Source organism: Caenorhabditis remanei, chromosome II (genome assembly GCF_010183535.1).
Source record: "Caenorhabditis remanei strain PX506 chromosome II, whole genome shotgun sequence".
Classification (NCBI taxonomy): Eukaryota; Metazoa; Nematoda; class Chromadorea; order Rhabditida; family Rhabditidae; genus Caenorhabditis; species Caenorhabditis remanei.
The window spans coordinates 290,994-316,034 of record NC_071329.1 but is presented as its reverse complement, the minus strand read 5'-3'; the positions used below and the strand labels follow the sequence as shown (position 1 = coordinate 316,034).

The 25,041-nt window shown below is 37.4% G+C and overlaps 6 protein-coding genes across 6 annotated transcripts; 1 reads left to right on the top strand and 5 right to left on the bottom strand.

Annotated features, from left to right (window-relative positions):
- Positions 1–4,032: 4,032 nt before the first annotated feature.
- Positions 4,033–5,698, bottom strand: GCK72_003680 (uncharacterized protein; the record flags this gene model as incomplete). The annotated part of the gene is made up of 6 exons (XM_053724186.1): positions 4,033–4,121; positions 4,174–4,631; positions 4,709–4,796; positions 4,846–5,036; positions 5,198–5,351; positions 5,521–5,698. The coding sequence occupies 6 exons, from the start codon at positions 5,696–5,698 to the stop codon at positions 4,033–4,035; spliced, it is 1,158 nt and encodes a 385-aa protein (XP_053588380.1).
- A 1,764-nt stretch (positions 5,699–7,462) lies between these two features.
- On the bottom strand, positions 7,463–10,170 carry GCK72_003679 (uncharacterized protein; the record flags this gene model as incomplete). The annotated part of the gene is made up of 7 exons (XM_003094347.2): positions 7,463–7,686; positions 8,051–8,504; positions 8,592–8,715; positions 8,761–8,938; positions 9,046–9,212; positions 9,267–9,426; positions 9,987–10,170. 7 exons carry the CDS (start codon positions 10,168–10,170, stop codon positions 7,463–7,465), a joined length of 1,491 nt encoding a protein of 496 aa, XP_003094395.2.
- A 1,093-nt stretch (positions 10,171–11,263) lies between these two features.
- On the bottom strand, positions 11,264–14,429 carry GCK72_003678 (uncharacterized protein; the record flags this gene model as incomplete). Its single annotated transcript, XM_003094363.2, has 7 exons — positions 11,264–11,418; positions 12,028–12,508; positions 12,589–12,715; positions 12,763–12,931; positions 13,286–13,464; positions 13,509–13,752; positions 14,282–14,429. The coding sequence occupies 7 exons, from the start codon at positions 14,427–14,429 to the stop codon at positions 11,264–11,266; spliced, it is 1,503 nt and encodes a 500-aa protein (XP_003094411.2).
- A 3,366-nt stretch (positions 14,430–17,795) lies between these two features.
- GCK72_003677 (uncharacterized protein) lies at positions 17,796–20,118 on the bottom strand (the record flags this gene model as incomplete). The annotated part of the gene is made up of 7 exons (XM_053724185.1): positions 17,796–17,930; positions 18,244–18,459; positions 18,880–19,073; positions 19,118–19,427; positions 19,473–19,657; positions 19,704–19,916; positions 19,965–20,118. The coding sequence occupies 7 exons, from the start codon at positions 20,116–20,118 to the stop codon at positions 17,796–17,798; spliced, it is 1,407 nt and encodes a 468-aa protein (XP_053588379.1).
- Positions 20,119–20,305: 187 nt separating this feature from the next.
- On the top strand, positions 20,306–21,276 carry GCK72_003676 (uncharacterized protein; the record flags this gene model as incomplete). The annotated part of the gene is made up of 3 exons (XM_003094343.2): positions 20,306–20,499; positions 20,548–21,146; positions 21,194–21,276. 3 exons carry the CDS (start codon positions 20,306–20,308, stop codon positions 21,274–21,276), a joined length of 876 nt encoding a protein of 291 aa, XP_003094391.2.
- A 1,036-nt stretch (positions 21,277–22,312) lies between these two features.
- GCK72_003675 (uncharacterized protein) lies at positions 22,313–23,337 on the bottom strand (the record flags this gene model as incomplete). The annotated part of the gene is made up of 3 exons (XM_053724184.1): positions 22,313–22,534; positions 22,577–22,857; positions 23,181–23,337. The coding sequence occupies 3 exons, from the start codon at positions 23,335–23,337 to the stop codon at positions 22,313–22,315; spliced, it is 660 nt and encodes a 219-aa protein (XP_053588378.1).
- Positions 23,338–25,041: the final 1,704 nt, after the last annotated feature.

Here is a 25,041-nt window from a genome sequence, read left to right as displayed (position 1 = left end):
TCTAGGGAAAAAGAGCATAGTGAATATGAGTCCTTTGATGAAATTGGAGAAAATAGAAGATTCTTGCGGGAGATAATGAGAGAAAAATGACCTCAAAAAAGGGGGAAGGTGCGAAAACAAGGACAGAAGGAGCAAGCAAATTGACAAATGACGGTAGATTCGTCAAAGATGGAAGGAGAAGGCAGTATTTTTAAAAATTTGTCATATTGGTTCTTGCAAAATGAAGTCTTTGCTCAAATGAGCTGGTACAATGGTGCTAGAAATCCATCAAAGTCAGGGAGCTGCTCACAGGAGAAGAATAATGAGCTCGCAGCTTCTTTTGTGGATTTTCCTCATTTCCTTCTTTCACTGCCCAGATTACCAATTTATTCTTGCAAGGGAAAGAGGCGGGGCTCATTCTTGACAGTGTCAGACTCCATCAATGTCAGTTTTAAGAGGGAAATGACATCATCAAAATAATTCGAGAAATAAGCAAATGGCGATTGAGCACTGGTTTCACAGCAAGAGGAGAAGGTGGCTAAGTTTGGGCACAAGTTAGACGGAAGATAAGGGTGATGGGTCACTAAGTTCACACAAGTGTTGAATAGATCTCAGTATCCGGTAAAGCGAGTCTGGGCATTGAGAAATTTCGGATTGTCAAAAATCGGGTCAAAAGGTGCGTATCAAGACTGAGGGTCCACATTTTAATGGCATCTTAAGACCGATGAATTATCTTCTACCAGTCGGTTGACGCAGCCTACGGCTGCTCAACCTCCTTTTCTACACCACCCTTCTGGGTGTTACAGCGCCTGCGGCGCTTCTCAAATAGTTCAGACTATCGAGGTCTCAGAATTCTTCTCTTCTCCTGGATCGTATAACTTATTCACTTGTTGGTAGTTTTTGTTAGCTAAGCAGCCCGTTCCGTAGAGAACAATTAAAACACATTTGTTTTTCTAATAATTTTTGACAAATTTTCTTAATGACTTATTCAGTATGAGCGGTTTCTTCAATTCTAGATTTTGTTACTTTTTGAAGGTAACCGAGCTGCGGCAAAATTCCTTAGTCACAAATCACCATCACTTCTTGAGCTGGAATTTGTTTTACTATTTTTTTTCTGTTTGAACATATTTTTCTGAAGCTTAGGAATTTGGACACTCTCCTATTCACATATTGAAAAAATGCGCTTGAAGTATCTTTTTTAGGTTTTGACTGATCGGCGGCGATGTCGCCTCCCTCTCTAAAAACGTTCAAGATGTTTTCCATATACACGGAAATCTTCTTCTTACTGTTAGTCTGGTTTGATCCAAAAAGCTCTGCTTTCCGAATTTTAACTATTCGGCGGCGATGCCGCCTCTCTTCTCTGGAATACTTCAAAACTATTTTGCATACTTCTACATACGTTCAAAAGTTGAAGTACCCTCTTATTCAGTCGATTTTGATTCCAATCCTCATTTGTACCTGAAAGTGCTCCACAAAAGTTGCGAAATTCTCAAAGATCTTTGGAGAAATGCTCTTTACGGACTCTTTTTGAGTTTTTGACTGATCGGCGGCGATGCCGCCTCCCTTCCCCAAGAAGATGCGGACGAAAGTCATATGGATAAATCAGTTTCTGACTCGGCGTTGGCAGGGTTGCAATTTTTGAACACCGTTTAAGTTGGAACTCAATCACCCACTATGGCAGAATTGTAACGGTGTGAACAGTGAAAAAATACTCTTGCAGACGTAACCCTTTTGTCCTACTAATCTCGACTATAAAAAGTTATTTACTACTTTCATATACTGGCTATCTATGTTCTTATCAAAACAAAAAAACTAAAAAAGATTTCCTACCGGGCGAGAATGAACTCACCACCCATGTGTGTGAGTCATCTGCGTAGACCGCTACACTAAATCTGCGCGGCCGCGGCGCTCTCGAGAACGCAGTTAAGAAACACCGAGTCAGTAGTTTTGAACTTTCTACCACCCTGTCGGGACACACCTTTCTCCACGCTTTCTACTGTTAAAATCGACATAGTCTCCAGAAGACGTCAAAATCAACTTTTTCAAAAAAAGAAAAGTTCGGGCATCAACTAATAAAAATTTCCTATCTGTCTATCTAGGTTTCATCGAAATCGGCCCACTACGGAAGGAGTTATGATCGGCGACAAATAAACAGACAGGCGGAATCTGTTGATTATTATTAGTAAAGATAAAGATAAAGATAAAGATATTCGTATTGTTTCAAAAAAATAGACAAAGAGAGTAGAAAAATGCCATTCAAGAAGTCTTAGAGACTCCGTAACCTTAGCTAATAAGCTTTGTTCAAATTGAACCAATTTTCTTGTAAAACAGAGGAAAAAAAACAAAGAAAACTGAAGAAAGCCGCTAAAAAAGAGGACGTACCACGCACCCCATAATTTAAATGTTCAACAGAAGAGATAGAAATCGGTGCTCTAATGGGCTGCTACTGCGACCACCGTGTCTTAGAAATCTACCACGAAATACGTCACCGAGCTTTTCTTGTGTGTGTAAATGCTATTCTGTTCATTTTTTGTCAGAATTACTCTTGAGCTCCTTTCGCGAGGAGTAAAGAGTCGTAAATCGGTTTGCCCAGTGAGGTTTTAATGGGAGCATAGAAAAGCGAAACCACACACGTCATTTTATATTTGAAAGTTTATGAAACTGTTATTTATTTGGCTAATAGAGTGGCGTTTTACTATTTAACCTCTTCTCCCTCTTCGGTATATGAATAGTTTATCTAAAATATAAAAAGTTCAATTTGAAATGATCACAGGAAAAAAACCAAAACGTTTGACATCCTATAACTCGGTTTACGTAAGCATTTGTGTGTTTTTTATAGCAGTTTTGGAATTCCTAGGATTGAAAGTACCTATGATCTACTTTATAGAAAAAGTTCAACCCGACCACTGAATTTCCCTTATTAGAGAATCACATAATTAGATATCAGCATCCCACCAAAGTAAGCATCTGGTACCATACTAACCATTAAAAGGAGAATCGAAAGGAGTCCCGAACGAGTGAAGCAAAGCAAAAAAAGTTCACACTTTTTGTATCCCATCCGCTTCTTTATATCGACTTTTTTGTCGGCTCATCATGCGGAGTAGAATGAGGCTGTCGCCATAGCGACATCGGCTACACAATGGGAGTGCGTGAGAAGAGGAGTGGGAAAAAACTTTGGAGGAAACGAGATTTATGAGAATTTAGTGTTGATGTGTGGGCGAGAGTAGAGTCAACTTTATTTATGTAAAAACAAAAATTATGAAATGTGGGTGTAGATCAAACAACACATATGGGAAATTGATAGATTGGGAATAATTGAAGAATTTGAGTCATAGGTTATGCATCAAGCGGGAGTAAATAGGAAGAACTGAACTCGGTAGTGGAAAAAAGTAGAATGAATTTCGGCTGCCGTTTACAAGGGAAGGATTACATTTCGGTAAAGTAATGTCTTGTCAGCTGTCCAAAATTTGACCTCGTTTTTCTTGAATACTCGGAATCGGCATTTTTCCAGCTTTCCAATGATATGTGTCACGTCCCATAACTCCACGGTCACCGCTCGGTGGTTTTCCCTAGTTAGTTGTAAAAAGACGATCAGAAGGGAGAGGTCTCATAAGGACAACTTTAACATGACTTCATTTAACTTCGATTGTACATACATTGTGAGTTAAACCCAAAAATGAATCATAGTAGCAGTTCAAACAGATAATATTACATTACATTGATAAATTAAACAAGCAGGAAAGTAGTTCAACAATTAATAAAAAATAAAAAATGTGAGTCAACTTTGGTATTTTTTCTGATAAAGCTTCAAAGCAAAAGAGATTTGCTGTCTGCGAGAGGAATACTGTGACGTGAGTGAAAGGAAAATTTGAACAATTCGGGAATAACAAGAATATTCTAATGTTTCTACAACAAAACGGGATAAAACTATTATGGGTCAGGAATATGTACAGTGAAAATTTAGTGCAAGCGGTACTTAAAAATTATTTGTTAAATCTACAAAAAACGGATGAGAACTATCAGATTATTGTGCGAAGTGAACTGGAGAGGTTTTTATCCATGAGGTCCCTTCCTCTTTAGCATTGGCAAAAATCCTGGAGCGTCCTTCGGAATATGATAGTCATTCAAAGAGTGGAAAGTGACTGAAAATGTTATATTTGTGTTTTAGATTTTTTAATAGTAGAACAAACTCACCCTTCCAACGACATTCCAGACAAAGCGCTTTTTCATATCGATTTGTTATTTCTTCCATGTGAATCCGTAAGTTTTTCTCTTTTTTTCTAATGCGGTCAATCCACTTTCTGAGATCATCAATTTTTACGTAATCTTCATTCAGTGAAAGCGAGGCATTTTTGCATTCCTTCATCTTATCTTCCAAAAACTTATTGAGTCCTATTAGTTTCCGACTTCTTAGTTGTTTCAGGCCACGGCATTTTGTGATTACTGTTTCTTCCATGTATCGGTAAGTTTCATTCTCCATGTTGAAGCTACTCAGGATGACTTCCATTTCGTCATATTTTGTTTTTAGAAATGCTCCAGAATTTCTCAGTCGTGACGCCATTTCCCTCAGAGTCTCCAGATGTTGATCCAATCTTGTCATTTTTGTGAACCGGTGTCTCGAATATTGTCCGGTATGAAATTTTTCGGAGCAACTAAAAATTTGAACTTATATTTAGAAAACCTTTTAATGGAAATCGCTTTCTAAGTACGTATTGCAACAAAAACTTACTTATTACAGTAGTATCCATTGCATTCCATGCAGAACCGATCTGATTCGTTGCGCGTGCACGTTGAGCAAGGATATTCCACAGGATATTCTGCAAAGAAAAGTATTTGAAGTACGTATTAAGATTTTTTTAACCTTACCGTATATATTTCTTTGGCATTCTGGGCATTCACTAAATTTTTTGAATTTTTCATTTATCTCTATTATTCGAGTAGATTTCAGCTTCTCCCTCAAGCATTTTTTGCATAGCGTGTGCCCACAAAATGTTTGAAATTTTGGAAGTCTGTTCCCTGCGACTTCCAAAATGGCACAGTTGCAGCATTCTGCTCCTCTGAAAGAATGAAATTTGACTGTCTAGCATGATTTTTATAGAGGACCTAATATTGAGCCAAATCTCGTTAAAATTTTGGCAAATAAAATTGTCATACTCCCCTTAAATTCCCTAATTTCCCATATACTCGGAATCCCATTACGTCCTGTTTCAAAACATACATCGGTCTGCCTTGCCAAAAATTCAGCGTAATCGAAACTGTCATTTTATGATAATGACTCGAATTCAGCTCAAATACCAACTGGACGCTGGTACTCCCATCAGCGTGACTTGGGTCGTATCCGATTTGGAATCGGTAGGGAGATCTTGTGAAGCCTAAAAAAATTGCATAATCTCGAATAAAAAACTTTTTGAAGACCACCTTTCCGCGACCTATACTTCCTAGCCTATACTTCCTAGATTACTCAGAATACCAGATTTCAACTAATTGTTATAATACAGGTGCCGTTAAAATACAGTATCTACGGTAACTAGAAAACCTTACTTTTCGGAGACTCCATTGTTAGCCAAGTCGGCAAAGTTGTAATCAAACAAATTCGCCTTCTCGAGTTGTCTCTCCACTTTATCTTAAATTCTTTAGTGGACATCTCATTTGAATTGAAGAACAGCTCCGGTGGAACTGTTCTGCCAGTTTGAGAATTGCACAGGTATTCTATTGCCATCTGTAAAACTACGAAAAGTCAATAGTCAGTCTGGAGTTTTGAGCATTTAAGAAAAAAGAAAAATTAAGAAGAAATTTTAATTTTATTCAAAATGTTAAGAAGTTAAAAAAAGTTGTTCTACAAGTTTTCAAATTAAAAAAAAAGTTAGATACTTGTTTTTTAAATGTTTTTCAAAAAGTAAATAAAATACTCATTTAAAAACAATAACAACAAAAATCACATGCCGCACTTTTGCGAAAACCGTGTGCACCGGTTGCATAACAAAATATATGATGGCCGTTCTCTGCGTCTCTAATGCTTGTATTAAAGAGTATCGAAGAAGAAGGGGAAGGTGAGAGAAGATGGCGAGAACGCGTTAGCCTCTTCTTGGTGACCCCCTCCCCCCATAGGGCACTAAGAACTAATTCAGAAGACAATTAATTCATATTGTCTTGAAACAATAGCAAAAACAAAATGTCAAAAATACTAATGACGAAAACTTCAAACTCAAAACTATCAATCTTAAAAAACTTGAAAATTGAGGTGCTGAGACCAACCCGTTCACTTGAAGCATGAAGTGTTATAGTGACAAAATAGAAAATTTGACAACATTGGGCTTCTACTAATACAGGGTTTCAAAAATTGTATAAATTTCAGAAAAATCAAAGAAGACGATTGAGCACTCCTCAGATTTGTTTTACTTATCTAAATATCAAAAACGTTCCATTTGGTTTTTCCCTACAGGGTTTTAAAAAATTGTATAAGCTTAAAGAAAATCTGAAATTCACACATTCAAACTCTCAATACCTAATACGTGCAAACAAGGTGGAAGCCCATTCCATTTTTAGGATTAACATGTTCTTGATGCTCGGAATTTACTAATACGAGATAGAAGAGAAAAGAGAGATAGAGTGGAAAGGGAGCGTCTGGTTAGCGTCTTTCACTTCGTTGTTCTAACGAATTGGAGGTTAGCGGAGACATAATCATATGTCTGCGAAGTTTTATCAAAAAACTATAATTCACCCGAGGTGACCACTGAGGTGAATGTACTGATAGTATGCCTATAACAGAAATGCTGACCGACAATAAATGGAACAACTGGTGATAAGAAAAAAGGAATCGGGGTCTGATGATTTGATGATATTACACTGGAGGGAAAAAATAGAGAGGAGGATAGGAAAAAGAGAACAATTGTGCTTATGTAGAAAAACTGTCAAAGGGTAGAAAAAAGTCATCGATGAGCTAGTATCATTTCAGATGTAGATATTATGCATTTCCGCGTGATTACTGTTTCATTATTTATCAAAAATTTGGTAAAAAATAATTCGAGAACATTCTGTTGTGCCTTTTTCCCTCGCAATTTTTGAACTCTTTTTGAATTTTCTATTTTTTCTATTAGTCATTGTTGGCATCAAATTTGTTCTCTCATATTTTTTTTTCTATATAATAGACGTTTTGACAGAAGCACCAATGTTCTTTGGACCCATTCGGAGAAGCTAGTGACTTTGTACGCAACCAGATACTTTTATAAAACTTTTATTTTAGGTCTCAATGCAGAAAAGAGAGGGGTCAGCAATGCAAAGGGTCAAAATCGAGAGGCAGAGAGAACAGATGGACGGGGCGAGAGGTTGTTGGGGAGAAAACCAGTGTTGGGGAGACCGAAAGAAACAGAAACAGAGGCAAAAGGAAGACACGTAGTGAGTGGACCATTGGAAAAGTAACAAGAAAAAATATGAAAACAGGGATTTAACAAAACAACAATTAGCAACAAGTGTGAAGGAACAATTAATCCTGTTCTCTCTTCATTGCGGATCTCAGTTGCCGGGTGCTCAATTCGCCACGAGGAGCATATCTCGGAGCTCGAGATGGGGCTCGAGACGGACCTGGAGCAAGATCTTTGACCGGAATAATCACGACATCGTCGTTATCGTCGCCGTCATCGATGGTAATCACGGGTGGTAGTCTTCTTTTCGGGATATTGTCGAATCGATGAGAAGCTCTATATTTATCTGAAAATTCGGGAGGAAATTTTGGTTTGAATGAAGGCTTTTGAAAGTTGTTCTATTCAAGGAGCTCCCTGAACGGGGTCTTAAGGTGAGTACTGAAATATAACGCGCTTCACTAGACTTGGAGGTAAATTCAAATACCAATTTTCAGTTTGCTGTTTTGTTGTGGCATTTCGATATGCAGCTTAATCGACCAATTTTTGATCCGATTTATATCAGTTTTCCCGCATTTTCGGTCAATGAGATCAATTCTATCAAAATATTTTGAAGTTGAAGTTGTCAAATAAATAAATAATTTCGAATTTCGCGCTAAAATGTTTGCTTTTACTGAGTATTATTCCAAATTATATATTTTTGTTTAACTTACCCAAGTCCTCAATTTTACAGGACTTGGCTATTTGCGCCTCCTGGATCATTTCCTGTACCCGATGCAGATCCGTCTTTCGGGCCACACACTTCTCCAGTTTTCTGATGAGCGGTCTCACACTCTCAGATCTGCTCAACGCCTGTTCTTTTTTCGCAGTCAATCTCTCTTTCTCTTTTTGAACGTGTTTCTTGACTTCTTGTTTATCCTTCCAATACTTCACTGTCTTCAAGTGGGCTTTAGAATCCACTTTCAGCCGGTTGAGACTGTCTTCAATCACCTCTGCTTTCTTCGTGAAGTGCGCTTGGTTCCATTGTAATCTTTTCAGAAAAGCATCGATCTGATCGCAGTGTTTCTCCAGATGATCTTTGGCTATTTCGGAGTCGCCACAAGCTTTGTGGTGAAATACAAAGCATCTCAAGCAGAGGAATTTTTCGGGATCCGTGCAGACTGGGTTCTGAAAAGAAAACATTTTAGTGGTTTTTTTGTAGCAATCCTTGTGTTAATCTTTTAGGGTTCATTATCTAGAATGACAAAGACTAACCACGCAGACACGACTTGCTTGATCTCTCGAGCATCTACACTTTGGAATTTGAATCTTTTTGAATTTGATTGGAAGGAAGTCGTGAGAGTTCAACTCTCTGGTGGGATGTGTGGCGGCAAAACATCTGAAAAAGTAAATTAGGTTGCGAGTGGGATTGGTAGAAACTCACATCTGACAATAATCCTTCAAACAATCTCTACAATGACCAGTGGCTTCGTGCATCCGATTCTCGGAGCACTCGACTGTCGGGTCATCACAGCATTTGGGTGCTGACAACTCAGACACCGCAATCTGATTGTTCTTCTCCTCGATGGCTTGGATCAAAGAGAAGTTTGGAGGGTAGAAATCTGAAATTTTTTTTCACTCACTACTTTGAGTTCTGTCATTTTCCGTTTTTCAGATAGTCAACTCTCACATTTACAAGCATATTCGAACATTAAACATCTAAACTCACTATTTGTGATTATCCGGCAAAATGGGCACGCTATTCTATTTCCATCACCAATTTCCTTGATACAGCAGTCACATAATGTGTGGCCACATCCCGATAGAATGCGTGGCATTCTATCTCCAGTTTCTGTGAATTGGAGAACACAAATTAAGCATTGGAGTGCGTTGGTTCTAAAAATACATTATTTGGAAATGAGAGCAATTCATTTTTCTGTAAAAACCTACCGGATCTGCCCGAATTCGTCTTGATCACCAACTTGAATTTTCACTCCTTGATACTTCCGGAAGTTGCCCAGCTCGGCAACGACTGTGATGTCTGGGAGGGTTTTCAGATTGGTTCCAAGTAGTCCATTGTATGTGACCACAAAGTGGCCATCCATGGGAACTGAAATACAGGAGGTATTGGAAAATTAAGAAAACTAATTACAGTACCTGCCAAAATGATATAATATTTTGCCTTTTTAATTGAAAATGTCATGGTAAAACTAACTGTCCCACAAAGAAATTTTTTGGATCTAATTGATTAAGAATAGCTCAATTTTTGTAGGTGGCAACTTTTTTTGTACGGACACTCCCTAGAGATTTATGGTCATATTAAGAGGACAGCTCAAAAATCACTTCATTTTGCACTGAAATGGGACGATTTGAGGGATAAATTACTTTGTCGAGATGTAACTTGCTAACGAGCGTCCATACAAAAAAGTTCCCAACTACAAAAATGGAGTTCTACTCTTGGTCTGTTCGATCCATAAGAAATTATTTTGTGAGACAGTTAGTTTTGCCATGGCACATCCTCTAAGTTGAGCATTTTCAGCTGAAAATGGCAAAATATGATATATGTTTGGCCGGTACTGTATGTAAACACACGGACAAACAGACAGGCAACAGGACGAATATGCAGATGGACAGACACACCGACCCATAACATAATATTTCTAGACTCACTTGGATTCTCGACGATCGTGAAACATTCTGGAAGCTGGCTTTCCAAGGAGAACGACCATGGATATGCTTCATCGCGGCCAGAAACAGTTGCCTTCAAGACCAGAGATGTTCTTCCATTTTTCGGGAAGTTTAGCACTCGTGGAGTCACGTTGATGTCAACATCAGGAACTCTTTGTTGTTGCATGGTGATGATATTTAGTATCTGAAAGGATAAGTCGATAAGAAAAATAATGCGGTGAGTGTCAAAAGAGAAGATAAACGAAAATCAGAGTAATGGAGGAAGTTAGCAAGGGAGAAATAAGGGGCAAGCTATATGAATTATCAAGGTTGGCCTCGTAACGAGATAGGAAAACTCATTTTGAGGCTTTCTTTAAAAACGAAATACGGGGGTCGATTGTATATGAATGAAGTGAGAATGAAGAGGGCAAGAATCAATGACATTATGAAAAATGTGTTTCCTGGGAAGTTTGGAAATTAAATTTAAATAACATGTAGTCTTAATAGAGCTCTTTTGCATAGGTCCTCCTGGGAATATCATGGTACCGGTCAAAAGGTTGTTAAGGTTATTGATTTTAGCTGTGTTCAGTGGAGAATGACAAACTTCTAGAATGTGTCTGGGTCTTAACTTTTGTCTCATTATTTCAATTTTTGTAAAAATTGTGAATCAAACCTAGACCTTCAATTTTGTATTTGATAACTTTTTTCTACGAGTCCTCTCTGAAAAGTTACAGTCCATCAATTCATACACCTTCAAAATCTCTATATTTTGCATTGAATTTAGACGATTTGAGGGGTAAATCACTTTGTCGATTTGTAACTTTCAAAGAGAACTCGTATAAAAAAGTTGTAAACTACAAAAATAATAGGTCTAGGCTTGATTTACAGTTTCCACAAAAATCGGCATTATGAGACAAGAAAGGAGACAGAACCACACTCTCAAAGTAGGTTGTCAGCTGAGTCTGGCGCGCCTTCGACGCGTTTTCTACGGGCTACGCCACTCGAGTTCACACGGCAATTTTCTCGCTGATAATTTGTATTTTCGGAAATGAAAATAAAATACGAACATCGTGAAAAACACACAAACAAATCACCGAACAAATAAATAAGTTTTATATGCAAGAATGTATATAAGAATGATATAACACTCTGTTATTGGAATACAGGTTAAAACAATAAAGTGAATGCAACAAAAAATTAACAATCAAACATTTATTAATAAAATTATTAAATTTAACAAAATGGTTTTTAAAAAGTTATAAACCTTCCTCGAGATCATTCTATTTCTTTTTCTCTCCCAAGTAACGTGGAATACTTGACGTTAACAGCCCTTTGAAGAAATGATTAGATGGTGCGGGTGTAGTTTTTGGCACTTGATTCTTATCTTCGCAGATAATCTCATATAGAGAGGGAAAGGAGAACGCGGTGAAGTCGGCTGAAATTGAATATTTTTGATTTTACTGTTAATTGGGTGATAATAACAATCAACCTTAAATTTCCGAAAGAACATTCAGAGTAATACTGTACCCGTTGTAAACTTTAGTCGTTTTCAGCTGAATTTGTCCAACTTTGAGAGTGTGTCATGGTAATTCTGATTATCCCATCAAGTAAATAATGTATGAACCATACAGAACCAAGGTAGAACTCCATTTTTGTGGTTGACAACTTTTTTGTACAAGCACTCCCTTGAGAGTTACGTATTGACAAAGTAATTTATCCCTCAAATCGACCAAATTTAGTGCAAAATAGTGCGAATTTTGAGCTGACGTCTTAAAATGACCATAACTCTAGAACGTGTCCGTAGAAAAGGTTGTCGACTACAAAAATGTAGCACTACTGTTGATTTGTATGATTCAATAAACATCTACTTGATGGAACATTTAGATTTTACCATGGCACACTCTCAAAGTTGGCCAATTATATTCAACTGAAAGCGACTACAACTTTTTGGCCGGTCCTGTATAACCATTTATAGTTTTTAAACAGTTTCTGAAAACTTTATCAAGATTATCTGACTAACTAGAATTAACCCTTATCGACTCACCATCTCTCCCAACAACCACTGAACGTTGCTCCTCAGCTTTTCCTATCAGTTTCTTCGAGTTATCATACAAAAACTTCTTATTCTTCAGTGCTTTCTCAACGTCATGTTTTGTCTCCGTTATAGCGATTAAATCATTTTCTATCGATGACATCTCCTTATCAAACTTCTTCTTTTTATTTTCATAAAACGAGTCCATCTTCTTCAATGCGCCCTTTTTCAAGTCATCAAAATAAGTGGTGACCGTGTTCTTTGCATCCAGAAGGCACTGATTCGACAGTTCAAAACTTCTTTCACAATTCATTGCTTCCTCCAATTTGGATGTTGCAAACGCTTCCGCTCGTTTCAAATCTTTGTGAAGTTTCGTGAGAACTTTGTGATTTCTGTCCATTTCCTCTTCCTGAGATTTGTATGCATGTTTGTTGTGTGCAATCGGTTGGCATACTTTGCAGAAAGACGTTCCGACCGCTGGACAATTTTCTTGCTGAAAAATCAAAAACTTCAGTTGAGAGTTTTTAGAACAATATAGTCATAAGATATATAATACAAACCTAACTTACTAACCTTGCACACGAATTCAGCTATATTATCCGGATGAATCGAGCATGACGGGAGTTCAAATGGCTTCTCATCGATTGAAACTTGCCGATGTCCAGAAAATATCTTTGAGCAGTGAGTGCTGGTAAAACAACTGAAAAAAGATATGCAAACAGTCACCCAAACTATTGGAACACTCACCTCTCACAGAAATCGGCTTTACAAGAAAGACAGTAGCACGTTGCTTCATGTCGTGAGTTCTCGAAACATGGGTTGGCTGGCTCATCACAATAGATTGCGCTCGACGACTGAGCTCTCTCTCGAACTATATCCAGGATTGCAAAATTTTTCAGGAGTGCAGAGACGGGACCTAGGAAAATATCGATAGATGGTTTCAGAAACGTAGAAGCACGGATTTGAGAGCAGGGATTAAAATAGCATTTGCGTTTCCAGAATAAATCGTGTTAAAACTGGCGCACCATTCTCGCGCTTATTTCAGCAAAACTGCGAAAATTTCTTGATTTGGAGAAAGATCAAGACGCATTTTCGATAAAAATAGCGTCTGGAGCACCTTAGGAGTGTTTCGTATCAAATCTGGCGCACCTTTGACGCGCTTCTTGTTCTCCTTCTCCCGATTACAATTACGACTTACAACTTTTGAACTTTGAGCAAAGAGCAACTCAACTTTTGAGAGGACATTTCTCATAAAACTTATAAAACTCACCATCGGTCAACTTTCTATCAAACGGACACGCAATCTTTTGATCAAGCGAGAGTCGCAGGATTGTACCTGCACAATCATCGCAGATTGTGTGTCCACAAGCTGTGAGAATTCTTGGAACTTTTTCACGCAGCTCTTCAGAAAACGGCTGAAGACATACTTTGCAGTCAAGAGCGTCAAACCTGAATTTGAAGTATTTGAAAGTTTAAAAAATGTTAAAACTTACACTTTTTCCTGGATTTTCTTTTGCGGCATCTGCTTTTTTACTTCTTTGCTCTGTGAGGATCTAGGCGGTGGAGGCGGCTTATTTTTTGAGTCCAAAACAACCAGGTGGTAGGTGATCGGATTTGTTGAGCTGATGGGCGTATTTTTATCAGTGAATTTGATGAATAATGGCTCGTTTTCCACATTTCTGACAATAGGACGCGGAGTGAAGGTCACCTTTATATTGATTGGGGGGTAGACGATCCCTGAAATGCAAAAAATTATAGATTAATTTTTTAACGGCTAAAATTTCCGAATTTTTTAGAATGTTTTCGTAAGTTTTTCCCAAAAAGTGGAATTGATTATCTTTTATTCATATAGCTTCCGCATAAACGCCTACTTGTCAAGGCGCAGCCAGGCCCGGCAAGTCCTGAAGGCCCGCAGGCTCGGCTTCAGAAAAATAATCAAATTTTCCTAACATTTTTAGACGTTTTTTTCAATTTTTGTGGATTTTTCAGTGTTTCTTCTAATTATGACTCAAGACTTTGACTTATCGGAAAAAATCCTTTCGGAAAAAATCAAACAAAAATTGAACAAAAACCAGCAAGAATTGGTGAAAATAAGTCGAAAGTGTCGCAGTGTGAAAGAAACAATAATCAGACATGTTGCAGTGTTCTCTGCTGCTCTCGTTGTGACTCTCTTTTCACCAGAGGGCCGTTGTAATCACTATGAATCAGAGGACTCACACAGAACCACCGAATTTTGTCACAATTTTTTCAAAAATCTTCTCGTTACCTGCAGGTGGGCTCAATTTGAAACACGACGGCAAATTGTGCACCATTTCGAGTCCGGATTGACTTCGCGAATTCAATACAAATGTTTTGTTTGAAGAGACGCCCTGATGGAAGAAGAATGTGGTGCCGCCGCCGAAGGATGATGTCATGATATCCTGGAAAATAGGCTAAATGAATAATAATGATAAGAGATACTCAAAAAATGTGAGCTGAAAGTGAAAGATATTTTTTTACAGAAAAATACATTATTTTATCGATAAAATACGTTTGGTTAAGTCTACTTTTGATACTGCTTATCATTCGGGGGCGTTTTCTTTTTTCTAGTTTTTTTCGAATTATCCATCCGCCGGTGGGTCTCATTGCGGAATTTCGATTTACGCAGGCTATCTACCGTACTTTTAAAACTTTTTAACAAACTTGAATCATAAAATCCAACATTTTCGGAAAAAAATTCAAAAAACTTCAGATGATTTCAGCGAATTTCGGCGTGGTCCGTGACAAGTTTGCTTTTTACGGGAAAAGTACGGTAGAAAGTCGGCATAAATCGGAATTCGGCAACGAAATCCACCCTTCGTCCCCGGGGCCGAACTTTAAGCGAACATTCAGCCACCGGCAAATGAATAATAAAATAAATGGTTCCAATAATTCAACTACAAAAAGATAAAAGCAATAAGTGTTCGCATCCGCCCAATTTCTTCTATAAACGCGCGAAGCGAAGTGAATACGCTGGGTGGCAGAAAATACTAGATAGTGTGCGGTTTCTGAAGACAAAGAGTGTGAGAGAGAAGGGTCAACTACTAGAATATGGGGTGGCAAGCCGCATGTCGCAGGTCAACGCAATAGAAACCTCTATGTTCATTTGCATTTTTCTCTCCGTCTCGTTGGCTACTCTCTTTATACACTCTATTCTTCCAATTGCGTGATGGGGGAGACAAGAGAGAGGTACGGAGAGCAGATGTTCGTAACGAGGGTCGAATTGATTTTGGAACGGGTAATTAAAATGTAACTTTGTCAGAAAGTAATGAAAAGGTTCCGTTAGATCTCAGAAGAACAAATTAAGCACATGAATAGAGGTTTAAAATGAATGTCAACATAACTGGGGGCTCAGGTCTGAGTTTTGGGATGACTTTAAAAAATTTTAACACAATTGAGTCTTTAGAAGTTTTCTATGTAGATAGTTTTGGCGAAATAGAGTTCCTAGTCATTAGTTAGTCATTTTTCGTCACGCGATTAATGACGTAAAATGATAATCAAAATATCATAATTTTAAAAACACAGTGTAATTTGACTATCGGAAATGAAAAAACAACTATCAAAACGACGTAAATGATTAGTTCCGATACAAAAGCAATTATTAAAACGACGTAAATAAATGACTGAGAAAATGAGTTTTCATTTTAAAAATTTTCTGATATTCTTCTTTTTTTCTGCTCTAATTACTCACGTTTCGGCTATTTACGTTTGTACTATTTCGACTATTTTTTAAAAGTTTTGACGAAACAGCTGAATCGACTATCGTTTTCGTCATTTCCAAAATGATTATGACTATATCGATAATCATTTCCTTTCGACTAGTTGACGTGAATAGTATAAATGACTATCAGTTTAAACTGATTTCGTCATTTCTTTACACTGACTAGGAACGTTATGGCGAAACTTGGATTGATGGGTCAAATTCTGTTTAAAAGTTTTCTACTTATGGAGGCACACCTATTTTCGGTTCGTGACCACTTGCCGGGGGGTGTTAACCCCACAGCTAATTTTTTCGACGTGATCTCGAAGCGGAAAACATGATTTACTGTTCTTTTTAGAAGTGCAACGCTCAAAAACACGGCTTTTGATCTTTTCCAACTGCGAGACCATTCCGCGAAATTCCCAATAAATTAGATGCGCCTTTAACACCCCCATGAGTTTGTGAGCCGATAATAGGTGTGTCAGTTTGAAACGACATATCTTACCTCTTGAAGAATATATCAAAAAATTGCCAACTAACAAAATATAGTTTGATATTCATAAAATATTTCATCAGTTGAAAACAATTCTATATCTTCAAAGTCTGTTGAGATATAAAGCTGCAAATCTTTACGGAACATCGCTTATAAAAACCTGTAACTTTTTCTTTTTTTTCTGAATTTTGATTCCTTTGAAAAGTGTCATGACTAGATTTTTTGTTCTCTAATCAATTTAAACGATAATTCAACACCAATTTTCAATTTACTATTCATTTTTTCAAAATTGTATCAGAAAATAAATATGTTAGTAGGTGACATACATAAACTCGTATCATTTATCAATTCAAAAAACAATAACAAAAACTGCAGCATTGCTAATTTCTTTTTCTCTCTATCTGTTTATCCCCATACACTATATTTTCGAAACAAGTGTCATGTTTGTTGAGAAGAGAGGGTGACAAGTAGTGTCCCGATAAGAGACGCGAAAATTTTCGAAAATGAGTCATATATTTATACGCAAGTTTTTGCTTCTTCCAATGCGGTTTCGTGGAGTGCTTCAATTCCTCAGGTTAGTTTCTATTATTTTCGTATTTAATAATGAGATGATTAACATAAATTGACATTGTGGGATTATGAGAGCCCACACTTTATCTTTATAGCTTTGATACCTTATAACTGTTTGGTTCAGAAATGGCAATCAATGTATCCACGAACCTGCTGGAATACCCGAAAAACAAAGTTTTTACTCAAACACTGGATGTTACAAGCTCCTACTTTTTCGCTGTCAATGTGGACATGAAGCATAATTTACCTCCATGCTTTTCATTTTTCAATTCGGCTAGTGAGTTTTTAAAATCTAAATAGAATTGTACAAAGAGTTAACGCTTTAATAGTTTCAGTGAAGTTCCAACTACCACACACGTTGAAGATAACTTATAACCCTCAAACCGACATGTGTATTCCCTCTGAACCACTCAAAATATGTTTCACCAATAAGTGGACAACACTTCCGGAAAATCCAATAACTGTTGTAGTTAAATTGGTGGATAATTCAGTTCCAGAGAAAAAAAGGACAGAAAAAACTTACAGCCCTGAAAAGTGAGGTTTTTGAATTTTTATTTAAAAAAAACCATTGTGAAAGGTTTTTTTCTTCAGAAGTTTGCCTTTCTCCGAACAACTTGAATGCAAAATATGTCTTACACGGTTTTCTGAAGACGACGAGGATTTGATACCACGAGTGCTCACCGGATGCGGACATACGTTGTGTCAAAAATGTGTAGTGACACTGATGAAAAAAACAAACGGATTCCGGTTTCAATGTCCATTTGATAGACAGTCTACTAGTAGTGGTGGGTTTTTAGTTTTTGCTGAAGGTTTTCAACTTCGAAAAGATAACGGTTGGAAAGCACTAAACTTTGACATAGTTTGCCTTACAAAAAAATTTCTAGGTAAAAATAATGGGCATTTTCTTGATTTCATAATTTTATTCCCATTTTTGGGTTTCGAGATGTTGTGAAATTTCAAATTCGAGCTTAGCTTAACAATAAACCTTTAGATTCATTTTCACTTCTTTCCAAATCGAATCCACGAATGTTTCTGCCAAATGATAGGGCTCATAATCCATTCACCGGACGTTTCCATCCAACGAGGACAGTCGAGATTCATCTTATAAATATAGTAGAACTGATCCATCTTGTCCTGAATACTCAAGTTTCTTATTATTCTCTTGGAGAGTAGTTTCTACATATCGCATATGAAAAGTCCAATCCGAACCAAAAATCTTTCGCCAAAGCTTATATTTGAAATCGACGGGCTTGATTGGATTAAAAGCGACTCGCAAGACAAATGAAAAATTTTCTTGGGCCGGCAACTTGCCTTGTTCCTCCAGTGTAAGATAACCCTAAAAGCGGAACATTTTTGATGTACTTCATCTTGAAGCTACCGTAATTGTTGCATTCCATAGGTTTCGGTTAATGAAAAATGTATTTGGTAATTCTTCCAGTTCTCTAACTCTCGTATCACAACTTGTCAATTCGACGCCTTCTTTTCTGAAGTGTTTTCCAAAATCAACGGCAGTATACCACTCATCGGCATCTTTGATGTATGACATGAATGTGGCACCAACCATATCTCGATACACTAGATACTGTTCGTCCATTAGGCGAATATCAGGCTGACATAGCACTTCGACTCGGGTGATGTACCATTTGTTGTCGGCGTGTTCGTTCTGAAAATTTATTGATTGAATTATTAGGTGTTGGGATTTTTAAGAGCGGGAAATGATAGAATAGTCAATTCTGTGGATGTTTTCGTACGTTTTCCTTACGTATTTCATTTCACATCAATACGTATTTCATTTCACACAAAGATCACATCTTTGTTACTTTCGTCTAGACAATCAAATTCTAACTCCCCCCGCCCCCTTCCAGGGATGTGTGGAACGGAAATCGGAAAATTCCTAAATTTTTGAAAAATTTGAAAAACCGGATTTTTTCTGAGAATAAAATTCGGAATAGTTCCGAATTCCGAAATTTTCAGTTTCCCACATTCTTGCCCCCTCTGAAAAAGTAAAGAAAATTGCAGATGACAAAGTGGCCACAAAAAGTTATGGTCTTATTCAGTCTAACTCTAACTTCTTCAAACTCACAAATTTGGTAGCAACTTTCATATTCCACTCGTGTGTCGTCGCATTCTCATCTATCCCAATTTGAAGTCTCATCGTGATTCTTGCCACTATCTCATTGGGTTTTACATTTAGAACTTGCATACTCAAATAGTCGGTATCGCCATTTTTTGGATGCCACATCTGCATGAATCTTTCGTACCAAGATCGAAATTGTTCTGAAAACAAAATGATTGAAGATTTGTACGTGAAACGTTCTCACCTCTGGTATAACTCGGAGAGTCCTCGTTTTCATGACAAACGTAAATTTTCAAAGAGTCTGCAATCGTGTCTAATCCTTTCAGCCAAACATATGGGAGCTCGTTTTTGTCCTGGTCTCGAAACTTCATTGGTCCTGGCGTGAAAAGTTGAAAAAGATTTAAAACATCCGTGTTGGTTCCTTCTTTTAGTTGTTTCAAAGCCTCCTTTCGATTGTTCATTTCAGTGTAGTTGTGGTTCACGATACCGTGTTCTGTGCAGCCACCGCCTAGTTTAATATGGAAAAATCTATAGACACACTCGCCTTCGCGACACTGGAAAATAAGAAAATTAAAGACTTCGTCACATACAATGCTCACTTGAAGTTTTGCATGAATATTCCAAATTTGAGTAATTGTATACCCCCACTGAGATTTGACTTCGACTCTAGAAATCATGTCCAATACATCTTTAGCCGTTGGTTCCACCTCAAAAGAATACTGTGCATTGTCTTGAATACTGTCGAAAGATCCGCGGAGACGTTTCAAATGACTATTGAATTTGACTGGAAACTTCAAAAATATCACTTCTGTCGCTTCCTCCCGCACTACCTTTATTAAGTTCTTCCTTTGCTCCACATACTTCTGCAGTCATTCTATCGTCCTGTAGTTCCATCAAAATAGCAGCATGATCCCTCCATAGATTATCTCTAACAGAAGATTGCCAGCGGATATGTTGAGTAATTAGCTCAGCGGTTTCCAGTTTCACCTTAGCTATATAGTCATCCGGTTCATTCATCCAATTTCTCATTTGCTTTTGACTAACTAAAAATTGTTGAGCTAATTGTTATGCAGGGGCTGAAACAAACTTACACAGAATAGCGTCTCTGAACACGCCACTATTCGTGTATCGTTTACCGAGAGTTTTCAAGAGTTCTTCCAATTTTCCATATTTCGAATGGCTTTCAGCAAAAACCAGGGTGCTCACTAAGAGTAGCAGCAGGATAAATTTGAAATCGCGGAGCATTTTGTTCAAATTTGAAACTAATTAATTTAATATAGGACTGCGGAAATGGGAAGGAAATGGAGTTAATAGTTCAGAAGGTCACGTTAATTTAGTTTTAGTTGTTAAAACGTTTATTTTTTTTCAAAGTTCAATTTGTAGAAGGAGAATTTCTACTGATCATTCAACCTACCCAAATTCTTGTCTGAATATGACTATATTTGTAGGAGCAGTCCAAAGCCTTCCCAAAAACCGTGCGGTCATCGATATGCTTCGAGAACTTAAGGAAACAGAGAGCACTGAAAACCCGGCAATCTACGAAGACCCCGATGTACCATGTTTTGAGAACAAGAATCACGAAGCCGCATGTTTTTGTATCACTTGTAAAGAAGATTTTTGTCAGAAGTGAGTTTTTTATCAATCAAAATATATATACCTAAGTACCATTTCCAGCTGTTTTGATTCCACTCACTCCTCCAAAATCTTTTCAACACACCAATCCATACCTCTTTCGGAAAAACCCTGTGAAATACCAAAATGTTCGATTCATGAGGAAAAGGAGATACGGTACTTCTGTACGGATGACGAATGTGCATTGTCTACTAAGGAGTTCTGCGATGAATGCTTGCTTGCCGAGCACAAATCTCATTGGTATGAAAACATTGAGACTCGAATCAAGAAGAATGAAGAAGTACTACAAGACGCTATCAAAAATTTGAAAGAGAGGGAAATCAAGATGTTGCAGAGTAGTGATGCAATCATAAAATGTCTGAGTACCTTTGATGAGAAGAAAGAAGGAATTTCACAAAAAAGGAAAGCAATCGAATCTCATTTTGATAATATGAAACGAGAAGCTGTTGAAAAATTCGATAACTGGTTGACTGGAAGAAAGAAAAATCTGGAATTTAAGAAAGAAAGCATGCAGAATAATTTGAAAGTTCTGACGGCAACAAGGCGAGAAATCGAGAAGACGTTATTAAAGAAAGGAAGTGTGTTGAATGTTAAAGAGTTAATAGAAAAGTCAAAGGTCTCTGTGGATAGTGAGATTAAAGGTGAGTGGGTCTACAGAACAGCAAAAATCAATCAATTCATTTTTCAGCCAGTACTCTACCATATAATGATTACATAGTACCAGATGGCATGTCTCAAGAGCCATATCCGAAAAACTCTTCAAATGTATAATTTTTCTTTGTTTTGTTTTGTATATAATGTATTTTTCTCCCTCATCTTGGTACACTGATCACAATCTTCATAACCGTTATCACATTTATTTTTTTTGTACTTTTTATATCTTTCTATGAACTCCTCCTGGCTCCAATAGATTACTTAATTTTCACATTATTCAAAATAGTTTCCATAGAAAAAAACTCTAACTTTCTCATGTATTTACACCGTCACATCTCTTGGAATTACATCGTCCCTCTTTCTTTCCCCCGTGCAAATACAGCTTCCGTATCTGCGCTTTGACCCAGAACGCAATCACACCTTTCATTTTTATTTTCATTTTTTCCTAATCGAATAAAATGATATTTTCCCGATTTGAAAAGGTGTAAGGCCCAGGAACCGGATGTTCTCATCCAACCAGGACAGTCGAAATTCATCTTATAAATGTAGTAGAATTGATCCATCTTGTCCTGAAAACTCTAGTTTCTTATTATTCTCTTGGAGAGTAGTTCCCTACATATCGCACATGAAAAGTCCAATCCGATCTGAGAATCACGTTTTTATCAAGCTCATAAGGTGAGTTGACAGGCTCGAAGGCGACTCGCAAAACAAATGAAGTTTCATAGTTCGGCAAGCTAAAAGAGACTAACCTAGTATCGCGTCTGTGAATATCCCACTATTCGTATATCGTTTACCGAATTTTCTCAAAAATTCATTCAGTTTTCTATTTTTTGGGAAGCTCCAAGCGGACGCCAAAGAGCTTACCAGGAGAATCAGGAGAATACACTTTAAACCGCAGAACATTGCAATTAAAGTTTGAACTGATTAGTTGGACATAGTTTATAGAAATAAGGAGAGGAAATAGGGCTAGTAGTTTAAAAAGTCACGTAACTTCGAAGATTCAATAATTATTAGAGGACATTTATAACTTTATCATTATTTTCCGTGCCGCACAAAATCATATGTTCCAGGTTTAAACAAACGTGAAATCCACGGTGTTTCTTTTTTCATCCAAGCTGGACAAGCGAAGCTAATTTTTTCAATGTAGTAAAAATTATCCATCTTGTTCTAAAAATTCTAGTTTCTCATTATTTTCTTGAGAAGATATTCCTACGTAGCGAGTATGGAAAGTCCAATCTGACACAAAAACCACTGTCGAATTCATTCCTTTTTCGGTTTCATCAGACGGGTTGACAGGCTTAAAGGCGGCTCTCAAGACAAATGAAAAATGTTCTTGGGCCGGCAGCTTGCCTTGTTCGTCCTGTATAAGATAGCCCTAAAAAGGAATTGTTTTCCATGTACTTCATCTTGAACCTACCATAATTGTTGCATTCCAAAGTTCTCGTTGAACAAAAAATGTTTTTGGTAAATCTTCAACATTTTTAACTGTGGTTTCACAGCTTTTCAATTCGACGACTCCTTTTTTAAAGTGTTTTCCAAAATCTACGGCGGTATACCACTCATCAGCATCCCTGATGTATGACATGAATGTGGCACCAACCATATCTCGATACACTAGATAATGTTCGTCCATTAGGCGAATGTCAGGATGACAAAGCACTTCGACACGATGTACCATTTGTTGTCGGCGTGTTCGTTCTGAAAAAGTAAAGAAAATAGCAGATGACAAAGTGGACACAAAAAGTTCTGGTTCTGTCCAGTCAAATTGTAACTTCCTCAAACTCACAAACTTAGTAGCAACTTTCATATTCCACTCATGTGTCGTCGCATTCTCATCTATCCCTATTTGAAGTCTCATCGTGATTCTCGCCACAATCTCATTGGGTTTTACATTTAGAACTTGCATACTCAAATAGTCGGTATCGCCATTTTTTGGATGCCACATCTGCATGAATCTTCCGTACCAAGATCGGAATTGTTCTAAAAGTTAAGAATTTCACAAGAACAAAAATGTTATGTACCTCTAGTATATCTCGGCGGCTCCTCTGTTTCCATCAGAATAGCAGCATGATCACTCCATCCCACATCACTGATAGAAGATTGCCAGCGGATATGTTGAGTAATTCGTTCAGCAGTTTCCAGTTTCACCTTAGCTATATACTCATCTGGTTCATTCATCCAATTTCTCCTTTGCTTTTGACTAACTAAAAATTGTTGAGCTAATTGTTAGGCAGGGGCTCACTCAGAAATACTCACTCAGAATATCATTTTTGAACACTCCACTTCGTGTATCGTTTACCGAGAGTTTTCAAGAGTTCTTCCAATTTTCCATATTTCGAACGGCTCTCAGCAAAAACCGGAGTACTCACTAAGAGTAGCAGCAGGATAAATTTGAAATCGCGGAGCATTTTGTTCAAATTTCAAACTAATTATTTTAACATGGGACTGCGGAAATGGGAAGGAAATGGAGTTAGTAGTTCAGAAGGTCACGTTGATTTAGTTTCAGTTGTTAAAACGTTGATTTTTTTTCAAAGTTCAATCTGTAGAAGGAGAGTTTGTGCTGATTATTCAACTTATTCAAATTCTTGCCTAAATATGTTTTTTTTCAGCCAGTACCCTACCATGTGATGATTATTTTGTGCCAAATGACATGTCTCAAGAGTGATATCCAAAAAACTCTTCAAATGTATATATGTTTATTTGTTTTTTGTTTCGTTTTGTATTATTTTGTACATTATGTTTTTTTCTCCCGTATCTTGATTCACTGATTACAATTTTACAACTGTTATCATATTTATTTTTTTGCATTTTTCATGTCTTTATGGGAACTTCTCCTAGCTACAATAGGTTTGAACTTTTCGAATTATTGTTTATATTTTTCCATAGAACGTTTCTCATGTACACCGTCATATCTTTTTGTATTAAACATTTTTTCTTTCTTTCCCCGTTCAAAAAAACCGAAACACAGTACCTCAGTTGGCCCATACTCCCAGGGGGCATCGTGCTCATAGGGGGCATTCACTCAGAGGGGTCACTAAATCTTGGGAGGCATTTTTTCGAAGGAAAACTTTTTGGAGGAAAATAACTTTTTATCATTGTGAAATGTCTCAAAGCACGCCAAGTCAAGTTTATCTGGTCATCCAATTATCGAAGTCTAATCTTGTTCAACTTTTTTAGTAATTTTTCTGATGGCACTTCTGAGAAAACTGATGCCTCTTCTGAAAATATTGATGCCCCCTCTGAGAATTTCGATGACCCCTCTGAGAATGAGGGTCAATGTCCCCTATGAGCATATGAGAAATGGTCCCTAAGAGTATCAGAGAAATGCCCCCAAGATTTAGTGACCCCTCTGAGTGAATGCCCCCTATGAGCACGATGCCCCCTGTCTCAATGCCCCCTGGGAGTAAGGGCCACATCAGTTGAACCTCTCCGCCGCCTCTCTTTCTCTCTTTTCTCTCATTAACCGTGCAAAGATGGACCATCTCTCTTTCTGTGAGAAGGGGGAACTTTATTGATTTTTGTGTGGTGGTGTGTTGCTGATGTTTCTGAACGATTTTTGTTGCATTAGGCTTATATTGTCGAAATAAAAAAGTTTCGACATCTTTTCTCACGTCAGAATGCAGACTCAGTAGTAACTTTACACTGAGTCTGCATTTCTTCTCACGTCAGAATGCAGACTTAGTAGTAACTTGTCACCGAGTGTGCATTTTGTCGCAAGAAAAAATGTAGGAATTTTTTATTTAGACAATACTATCTTTTAAAAAACTTTTTAACTGTAATGAACAAAAAGCAAAGTTGATGAACAATAAGTATACAATTATTGATTTTTCGGTTATGGAGTTATTCAGGTCTTGCTAGAATGTACTTTAATACATATTTTAC